This window comes from Eutrigla gurnardus (assembly GCF_963514095.1).
Source record: "Eutrigla gurnardus genome assembly, chromosome: 2".
Taxonomy (NCBI): domain Eukaryota; kingdom Metazoa; phylum Chordata; class Actinopteri; order Perciformes; family Triglidae; genus Eutrigla; species Eutrigla gurnardus.
Window position 1 is genome coordinate 18,968,260 of NC_139916.1, and position 10,473 is coordinate 18,978,732.

Consider the following 10,473-nt stretch of genomic DNA (forward strand, 5'->3'; position numbering starts at 1 on the left):
CCAGATGGTGACGCGTTCTCCTCATTTGTACTCGGGCACGTTTTTGAAGCTCATGGGCTACAGCGTGCTGACCAGCGTCGCCTCGTCGTGGACTGGATCCTTGGCGTCGGGCTGCCGCTGGCACAGGAGCGCCATCAGCCTCTTGGGAAACTGACCACTGAACAGCAGGTAGATGCAGGGATTCGCGCAGCTGTTCAGACTGGCCAGCAGCATCAGGATGGTGAAAGTCGCAGCTGGAATGACAAAGCGCCAGATGTTTGCAAAGAAGTGTCCTTTGACAGTTCTGAATATCTGTTGTGCGTAAATGTTGTGCGCATTTAATTGCTGATCACGCATGCAAGAAAACCCAATTTCTCTATCAGCTACAGTAAATAATAGAAATGAACAGCAAACTGTGCGCCACCTTCTGATGACTTACTTTCTTTCGGCGCGTTTGTGTCCCAGGCGGACCAAAGCTGGACAGTGAAGAAGGGAGCCCAGCACACAATATAAGCCAGGACGATGACCACAGTCATCTTCAGCGTCTTCACCCTGGCCTTGGACATGCCGGCCACACCGCTGGCCCTGGACGGCAGGGGGAGACCCACGTCGCCCTTCCGCGGAGTCTTTTGGCACAGATTGATCTGGATGGCTCGACAGATGCGCACTTGGCAAACAACAACGGTGATAACAGGTAAAATAAAAATGACCAGAGTGGTCCAGGTGATGTAAGTCTTCAGCCCCCACGGCTGGATGAATTTGGCCCAACAGTCAAACACGCCGGGTGCAACCTCGACCCGTGAGAAGATGAAGACCTGCGGCAAGCTGCCCAGCAGGGAAACCCCCCACGCCACGCACACGGGCACGTTGATCCTCGAGCTTGTCCGCTGGAACTTCACCATCGGGTTGCAGACAGCTTGGTACCTGTCAACTGTCATCACCACGACCATGTAGGTCGAGGAAAACATGCCGAGAACCTGCAGGTACTTCACCAGGCGGCACACCAGGTCTGGTCCTGCGAACCGGTCCGTGATGTCCCACATAAGCTGCGGGCACACCTGGAAGAAAGTCACCACCAGATCGGCCAGGCACAGGTGGAAGACGAAGACACGCATCCTGGACATCTGCTTGCGCTGCCTCCACAGGACGAGCAGCAGGGAGGTGTTGAGGACGGCGGCGCTGATGAAGATGAAGCCGAGCAGCGCGACCTCCGTCCTGGCGAGGCTGTCGTCTCTCGCCACGTTCTCCGCTTCCAAGTCGCTGCCATTCAGAGGACACATCGTGTTCGGGTCGTGAACAGGTTCCGAGGTTAAAAGAACAGACCGTCTTGAAATGTCTCCAAAACAAAATGAATCTGCAAACTTTTACTGGTGAACCGTGTAGCCTACGTGACATTAAAATAGTAAGCATTTGTCAGCGATCTTTTATGTCTACCTTGATGTATGTTTCAAATAGTGCCGGAGGTGACTTGAACAGAACTGGAAGGAGGGTGATCTCACACGCAGCTGTGCCCTTATATATAGGGATGAGACTGGGTGGAGTTTAGGTTCATTCAATAATGGGATTACCAAGCAAATATGTATTATTGTTCTATAGGGAACAAATAAAGCCTGTATCTGTGCTCATGTTGTTTGCGCACACAATGGAATTATTATCGAAAGCTCCAGAAAGACATTTATGTGATCGTTTATCAGCAGCTTTGTCAAGTTTGGTAAGATTTTCTTTTTCATCATAAACCACTCTTAATTAATGCACCGTTTGCTTGATAGGCATAGCCAAGCAAACCATCAGTAGGCCTAAGTATTGATTGATTTATCATCCTTAAGGATGCCTCTCCTTATCAGCTGAAGAACCTTTGCCACAGTAAGGCACAGACTCAAGTAAAGTGATCAAAATCAATATTTTGAGCTGCCAAACTCAAAATAGTCATCTGGCTGGTGTGGTTTTAAAGCGGCCACACAAGATCCGTCCTCTGCTGTGTCTCTTTCTGACGCCGCTCCCTGACTGCTTGTGCTGCTGCCTGTCTCTGCCTGACCCCCATGAGCTGCTCTCTCCCTGCTACGTCTAAAGCAATACACAAACAATATGTGCAAATACATTTTAGAGTATAAGAAGAGTAGTTGTGAAATAGCTGTGGAAATTAATTTCAGAGTCACTGTTATCCGATAGACTGTTCCTTGGCCAGATCCTCACCAATTTGTTGTATATAAACTGCTCAAAAAAATAAAAAGGGAACACCTAAACACCACATAGTTCTCAATGAATAACATATTCCAGTTGGAAATCTTTATTCATTACAAAGTGCAATGCGTTGACAACAAAACAACATAAGGATGATTATAAAATCAAAATCCTCATCTTATGGAGGTCTGGATTCAGAATCAGAGATTTTTCAAGACATGACAAAATGATCCTCAGTAGTGCGTGTGGCCTCCACGTGCCTGTATGCACTCCCTACAACACCATGCTCCTGATGAGACAACGGATGGTCTCCTGAGGGATCTACTCCCAGACCTGGACCAGAGCAGCAGTCAACTCCTGGAAAGTCTGTGGTGCGACATGGCGTTGGTGGGTGGAACGAGACATGATGTCCCAGATGTGCTCAATGGGATTCAGGTCTGGGGAACGGGCAGGCCAGTCCATAACATCAATGCCTTCATCATGCAGGAACTGCCGTCACACTCCAGCCACATGAGGCCTAGCATTGTCATGCATTAGAAGGAATCTAGGGCAGCATATGGTCTCACAATGGGTCTGAGGATCTCATCCCGGGACCTAATGGCAGTCAGGGTACCTGACAAGCACATGGAGGGCTGTGTGACCTTCCAAAGAAATGCCTCCCCAGACCATCACTGACCCGCCACCAAACCGGTCATGCTGGAGGATGTTGCAGGCAGCAGAACGTTCTCCGTGGCCTCTCCAGACCACGTCTGTCACATGTGCTCAGGGTGAACCTGCTCTCATCCGTGAAGAGCACAGGGCGCCAATCTCTATGATCTCTAGCAAATGCCAATCACATTGCACGATGTTGGGTTTTAAGCACAGGCCCGCCCTATTTGTGGAGGTCGGGCCCTCAAACCATCACCCTGCACTAACTGGGCAACTTCTGTGGGTTGGAGAAACTGCCTCATGCTACCTCTAGTGGTGCAAACTAGAACTTTCAAAAAAGAAAAACATCTGCCAGAAAGGCCGAGAACAGAGAAATGGTCTGTGGTCACCACCTGCAGAACCATTCCTTTATAGGGATGTCTTGCTAATTGCCACTCGTTTTCACCTGTGGTCTGTTCCATTTAGTGTTCCCTTTATTTTTTTGAGCAGTGTAGTTGAGAATAGATGTGAAATAGCTATGAAAGTCACTGCTATGCTATAGATATATTTTCTCAGCTATTATTTTCCTTTTTCCTTTTTTTATTTGCCTTCTTCTCCCCCTTCTCCTCCCTGCTCTTTCTATTGTAACAATAAATAGCACACAAATATATGTACAAAGCAATAGTGAGCACAGATTCTGAGCAGGAATTAATGAGGTATATTATGTAATTTAAGGAAAAGACGGGAACTTGGAAATGTAGGGGTTGTATTTTAACATATTACATGTATTTGAAAAAGCGAGTGGGACCCCTTGCCGGTTCTATAGTTAACTGATCTATATTGGCATCTAATTAATTTGACATAATTAAGCCAACATTATCAACGGGCCAAAGCATTACTCAACTTACACGGTTCGTTTTGAAGAAAGAGTGCAAGTTTTGTTTTGCCTCTTGCTGGCTGGTTTACTGAACATTATTACAACAACAACGTCTCAACTCTGTGACGCGATCAGGGGGCCGCCGCCTATTCATGGTGCATTTAAGGACAGCTCGGAAAAACGTCTTACGAGATGTTACAAATGAATTGAGCGGTTGTAAAGATTGGGAGGGAAGAGATAAGTGCGGAGGACACGTCCCACACGCACCCGACTCTCGCTACGCTACTGCTTGACACAATAATAGTATAACAATATTAATGTGTTTAATCGATTTTACGAGGTTATGTAACAGAAGTGAAAACCACAGTGCAGAGATATTGTCAGAAAAAGACATTAAAAGTAAAAGTAGTCATTGTGCCGTATAATAATCTCAGTGTGTGTTTATTATTAAATAATATAGCATAATTGATATTGAATTAATATTATCTTAATTATAAGATGTGTTGCTTATCACGATCTGTACGACACCATACCATGAAACGAATCTGCTGTGAGATCGGCACGTCATCGTGCCTCTCGACCAATCACAGCACAGGATAGTTTGACGTCCCAGGACTTTCAACCGGAAGAGTGAATGTAAACAAAGTAACTAGTTGGGCTTGAGAGCTGACGGGTCTCCCGCTGTAGTGTTACCCAAATAGTTGCTTGTAGTCTTTTTCATAAACGGTGTCGTTTATTTGGATAGACTGAGTGACATTTATCAGTGTCTCTACGATTACCGTGTGTCGGCAACGGGCAACATACATGGATGTCTTCCCAGCTGCTAGCTAGCGCTAGCTAAATGGCTAACTCACCGCGCTAAATACGTGTTAATTAGCTACCAGCAGCAATGCCTCAAGAGGGAGAACCGCCTCTCCCCCTGGTTCGCTCCCTGAACAGTCAAATACCCATCAGCGTTGTGTTCTGTAACCTCAGTCCCCGTGTCGTACGACCACAATGGATAGATTATCGCGGGGAGCCGCAGGCATACAGGGATTTACAGCCAGGAACGGGACGAGAAATGGCCACGTTTGTCGGTAAGGCAGCTTTTATTACAAGCTACTCTTGCATAGATTGTTGCTCCTTTGTCTTTTATTAGAGCTATCTTTTTCCTAAGTAAAAGTAGCGTTACCACGGTGTAAAAATACTCTGTTACAAGTAGAAACTCCTGCATTCAAAGTTTTATTTAAAGTACAAAAGTATTAGCATCGTAATGTAAAAGTAAACGTTCTTATTATGCGTAATGACCCCTTTCAGAGTCATCTTTAATAACACTTATTCCTCACTAGTGCATGTTTCACATAATGAGAAGTCATCCAGGGTCAGCCAGTGAAAAACAAAAGCAACCCAGATATTTTTTTTTTTCTCTAACTCATGTGATTTCACTGACACTGACACATGTTTATATTCTGACGCAGCACAAAGTTGGTCACCAATAACCAAAACTTGTGACCCTATGTCTTTGAGTTCTAGGTTTGCGTTGATTTACAGTTTTGTATACGAGTTGCGAATGCAGTTTCACTTGTGGACTGGGCAATACTCACTCGTTTTAAATATTGTTTTATGTTTGGTATTCCCAGGGCACCCATGGATGTTCAGAGATGCAGAGACTGATGAGCCACTGAGGGTGAATGGAACAGAAATGTTTATTCCTAAACCAGCAGAGGGTAGAAATGCTAATATCACTTTACCAGGTACGATTAGCCACATTACTAAACTATTACCCATTATCATATGTAATTTATTACTAGTCACTGACATGATGTATATGTAATAAACCCATTTCATTGTAGACTCTGCCTGAGCACGCTTAGCTTGATAGTACATTCCAGAACAAATTGTATTTGTGCATTTTCAAATGCTGTTGAATACCTTGTTGTGAACAATTTCCAGTCTGATGGTTAAAGTGACAAAATACAAAAATAGTATTACTTGTTTTCCACTTGCCTTTAGTTTTCCATGCATGCGGGTAGTATTTAGTAGCTTTAGAATACCATTACTGAGATTTTTACCTCACTGCAAATAAACAAACATTTCAGAAATATTTTGTGGAAACACACAGGATGATGGGCTGCATTGGTGGTGTAGTGGGTAGCACTGTCGCCTCACAGCGAGAGGGTCCCGGGTTAAATTCCTGGGTCGGCCCCGGGTTCCTTCTGTGTGGAGTTTGCATGTTCTCCCCGTGTAAAAGTGGGTTCTCTCCGGGCTCTCCAGCTTCCTCCCACAGTCCAAAGACATGCAGGATGGGGATAGGTTAATTGATGATAATTAATTGAAATATGTGAAATATGACATAACATGTAACATTAGGCATGAAACTGAGTTACGAATATTCAAATAAGTACGACTCTATTCGTACTATACATTCAGCATTGTGTCAGGAAGTTTTTTTCTAAACTAATAATAGTAAAAAAAAAAAAAAAAAGATTTCACCTTTCAAAGCCAGAGGTTGCTGCACAAACACACAGATGGTTAAGGTAAACCAAGGCTATTGAATGAAGGCAGGGACACAGTCTTAAGCTATGTGGTATGACACATGTGCAGAGTAACTGGAGCTGCAATGTTGAAGAGTTACTGCAGACGGCAGTATTTTACTGTGCATGTGTTGTACCCCAATGATAAGATGCCTTACATCTCCTCTGTTAACTCTCCTTGTTGTACCGATGCCACACATGAACAGCATTAGATAGCAGTGCTGTTTTGACTGATCCTCAGATCCTCAACAGTTGGGTTGAATGAGATCATTGTCCTGTTATTAGTTAGTTAGTTAGTAGTAGTTCTGTTTTTTTGTTTTTTTAATTATGCATGTAAATTTAGATTGTATCGACCCAGTAGCAGAGGTGAAAAGCTGACCCCCATTTCCTTGGGGCATGTGGCCATAACTTACACATTGCACCTTTTTAAGGTCATCAGAAATATTCCTAAACGGAGCAGTAAAACAGGGCTATATTTAGACAAGTATTACTTTGTTTGCTTGAAGAGGGAAAGACTAATGCTTAACAATTTCTCAACATTTGTCTTGTTTACACAGTTTACAGTCTCAAGGATCGTGCTCTTCAGATTATTCGGCGTCTGGTTAGAGCAGAAGACTACAGGAGGCTGGAAATAGCACGATGTCTCCACGAGGAGCTGGAAGATCAGCCCAGTATACTGAAAGATCTGCACCGCATGAACCAGCGAGTGGAGCAGCACCTGTTGGAGAGGATCCAATGTCAGGAAGAATGAGGGGTGAAGCTGGATGGATAATGGTCACGTATTGACAGCAATATTGTATTCCACACTATTGGAAAGCATAATAAGTCAGAATTCACGAAGATACAGGGTTAGAGTTACTTATTGGGTGAGTGAGCAGCTGTTTCAAAGTGTGTGTTTGCTGCAAAGGAGTTCATCTGCTGCCTGTTATATTCACTCACTGGCTTTGGCAGAAAAAACTGTATGAAGCATTTACCTTCTAGGAAGAGGTCTTTTCATATAATGTGATGACGGTATTTTCAATTAAATTGTAATGTTTGTCCTCTAAAATGGTATTTAAGGATTTCAATGTTCATTCCTAAAAAGCCACTAGAGAAATGCCTAGCTGATGATGTTACTCTTTACTTTATTTTGCCATGTAGTCAAGTTGTGTCATCAGTAAACTCACTCAAAAAATCCCATTTGATTATATGCACAAAACAGAACTTACCGTGCAAGAATGGGTTTATCATGCATACGGTGTTATACTATATATTCTGGCATAAATATCCCGGTGATCTTAACTGCCCCCATCAAAAAGGTCTTCCCTTTTAAGCTCAGCAGTGTCACCAAGACTGAACTGTTCAGCATTATCAGAAAGCATTTGCTTTGGTACTTTAAATTTGGAAAAAGATGGATTGCTTATGAGTGTATTTTCCAAAATTGCCTTTTCTGGTAAATGTGGACTTTTGTCAACAAAACAACAAACCTTATGTTAACCTTATCTTTATTTTGTTTAAGACGAGGCTGTGAAACACTGTGAGGATGTATGCTTTTGTTTTTGTCTACTTTGCAATTCTTTGCCTATTTTGTTCTTCTGTCACCATGTTTTAAATTCCTACATTGCTACTGTATGTCAAAGACAATACATCAATAAAATATATATATTTCTTCTGTGGGGACTATTTTAACTATTTAAGTATAGAGATTATAAACACAAGGTCCCAAAACTATAATTACAAAGTTGAGACAATTTCTCAGAGCATATATGGGAATATTGAGAAGCTAATATGTTGGTGGAGAACTGCAACATTACGCTGTCCAGTCCAAGTCACATGTCAAAATCTGAAGTTATAACCTGCTCCAGTTCACCACAGCAGGGGTAGTGTTACCGAATGTGTTGCTTAGCAACAAAGTAACAAAACCTATCTTTGGTTGTGTAAGTCGAGGTGAGCTGGCTGCGGGAATAGTAGAAAACATGCAAGCAGGGGAAAAGAAAAGAACATGGGACGAAAGTAAGTACTTGGTCACAGTCGAGAGCTTTCGCTCCGTCACTCACAGCGCATTTGTTTTGCAGCCGCACTGTGTGTCATGTCACTTCATTGGACATAAGGAATTAATGGTAATCAACATTCATTATCCTTTGATTTTCCAACAGCATGACATCTTGGCCAAGGAGTCACCCAGTCATGTTTCCACATCTCCAGACAGACCACTGGAGCAAAATGAAAACGATGGTAGGAACAAATGACACAACCACCTCTAACTGAATGATATGTAAACTAATATCCCTTTTGATTCACAACAAAAAAACATGTTGTATTCTTGTGATAGTTGAACAGTTGTTCCCACATACTGCAGGTTCCCGTTTATCTTGCATCAGTTCCAGCTGCCTTGTTGAAGGATGATATCAAATTGGGAGGTGACCAGGAGAGCACTGTACGGTACGGAGAGGGCGGAGAGTTCTGTACATAAGAAATGTGTCTCTCATTTAGCTTTAATACTTTCCCTAGGGCATGAGTCACATGGAGGTGCTCTAACCCCCAGCAGCAGTCTGTTACCTCCTCTGACTCTGGACGAATCTACAGTTAATGATCCTGTTCTCTCCATGATGCAAGCATATAGTAGGTCCCACGTTAACAGTAGTTGTTAAAATGTCTTTCATTTATTATTTGCTTTCCTGCTGTTTCATTACATAATATATATAAATGTATATACAGTACATATATATCTCCTTGTCTTTAGGTGTGCATCAAAACACACCAAAAACCTCAGCTCAAAACATGCCCCACTTCAGGAATGCGTTCAATGACCGTGCCAGAAGGGGCTTTTGCTACTGGGTCATTGAAAAGAAGGTCTCAGCATGTAAGCACTGATCCAAATGTCACCTATAAGAAGTATCAGCTTGGCGTGACATTCACATGTCCATACCTTAAATCTCTTTCATCGCTAATCCTGTTCAAACTTCCTGCTGCACGCTCAACCTTACACACATTTCTTTCAATGTTGAACAAATAATCAGTGTTTTCTGTATTTCATGAAAGGAATATAAACATTTCTAAATTTCTAAGACAAGCAGCATTTTTTAAAAGAGTTATATTTTAGAATAGCCAATGTTACTTTACATTACGATTGATTTACACAGGTTAGTAGACTGATGCATCTTCATTCCTTCCTTACAGGTAAAGGAAAAAGCTTTGGTGCCGACAAGACCTCTCTGGGATTACCAAAAATCTAACAAAGTGTTAACGTTTTAGGATTTTTTGTAACCTTCATAATCCATTTAAATTACTTAAAAGTAAAACCATATGATTTTCACTCAGAGGATATAAAGCATCCTCTATCAGCTTGCCCACTACTCTATTTCCACTACCGGAAGAGAGATTCGCTTTTTTGGTAGAAATGCTGTTAATTCATAGTAATAAACAACTAGTGACTACTGTGCTCAGAATATGTGGAAAATACCATACCTGACTATGGTATGCTGAAACAATGCATGTATATGTATATGTGACCTTCCAAGAATGTGAAGGGCATGATGGCCATCTAGTGGTATCTAGTATATAGAAGACTATCTTGTGAAGTGTGCCCCACCTCTGACCACCTTTAGGATACGCTTAGAATCTACATTTTATGTTGCCTTCTAAAAGTTGTGTTCATAATTTTTTTAACCTTGTCTCAATGTCTTTGTTTAAATTTTCTTTATTGGAATTGCCTCAACATTTGTATACAGGTTAGGTTATACTGTATAGTATTTCATTCTATTAAACATATTGTTTACCTTTTAAAGTTGTGTAATCTAAGCACATGGAAACAACAAAAACAACAGAGACAAACAACCATTCACACTCACATTCACACCTACGGGCAATTTAGAGTCACCAATGAACCTATCCCCATCCTGCATGTCTTTGGACTGTGGGAGGAAGCTGGAGAACCCGGAGAGAACCCACGCTTACACGGGGAGAACATGCAAACTCCACACAGAAGGAACCCGGGCCGACCCATCTTGCTGTGAGGCGAGAGTGCTACCCACTACACCACCGTGTTTTCACCACCGTGCAGCGCTGTTGTGTTCTCTTTGCACCCAAATGACTAAAATCACCTGTTCCCGCGGTGCTCGTCGTTCATTCAAATCTTGTTGGTGGAATTGATCTCGCGTGATCGTTTGGCTAATGGGGTCGTGTCTCGCGAGTGTTTCCGTTTATTCATTCAAATCAAACGGTCAAAACCAAAAGTTTACTAGCATCTAGCGGTTGATTTAGCCAAACAGAACATGCCAAGGAAACGTTATAAGGAAGAAACCGTGTGAGCTACCG

The 10,473-nt window shown here is 42.6% G+C and overlaps 3 protein-coding genes across 3 annotated transcripts; 2 read left to right on the plus strand and 1 right to left on the minus strand.

Moving 5' to 3' along the window:
* Positions 1-57: 57 nt before the first annotated feature.
* Positions 58-1,259, minus strand: LOC311024869 (oxytocin receptor-like; the record flags this gene model as incomplete). The annotated part of the gene is made up of 2 exons (XM_084027444.1): positions 58-233; positions 419-1,259. The coding sequence occupies 2 exons, from the start codon at positions 1,257-1,259 to the stop codon at positions 58-60; spliced, it is 1,017 nt and encodes a 338-aa protein (XP_083883570.1).
* A 3,033-nt stretch (positions 1,260-4,292) lies between these two features.
* On the plus strand, positions 4,293-7,814 carry vhl (von Hippel-Lindau tumor suppressor). Its single transcript, XM_084024720.1, has 3 exons — positions 4,293-4,740; positions 5,284-5,397; positions 6,735-7,814. The coding sequence occupies exons 1-3, from the start codon at positions 4,554-4,556 to the stop codon at positions 6,926-6,928; spliced, it is 495 nt and encodes a 164-aa protein (XP_083880846.1). The 5' UTR covers positions 4,293-4,553; the 3' UTR covers positions 6,929-7,814.
* A 504-nt stretch (positions 7,815-8,318) lies between these two features.
* Positions 8,319-9,790, plus strand: LOC311021249 (uncharacterized protein). Its single transcript, XM_084021704.1, has 5 exons — positions 8,319-8,391; positions 8,516-8,576; positions 8,668-8,778; positions 8,900-9,019; positions 9,337-9,790. The coding sequence occupies exons 1-5, from the start codon at positions 8,344-8,346 to the stop codon at positions 9,390-9,392; spliced, it is 396 nt and encodes a 131-aa protein (XP_083877830.1). The 5' UTR covers positions 8,319-8,343; the 3' UTR covers positions 9,393-9,790.
* The last annotated feature ends 683 nt before the right edge of the window (positions 9,791-10,473 follow it).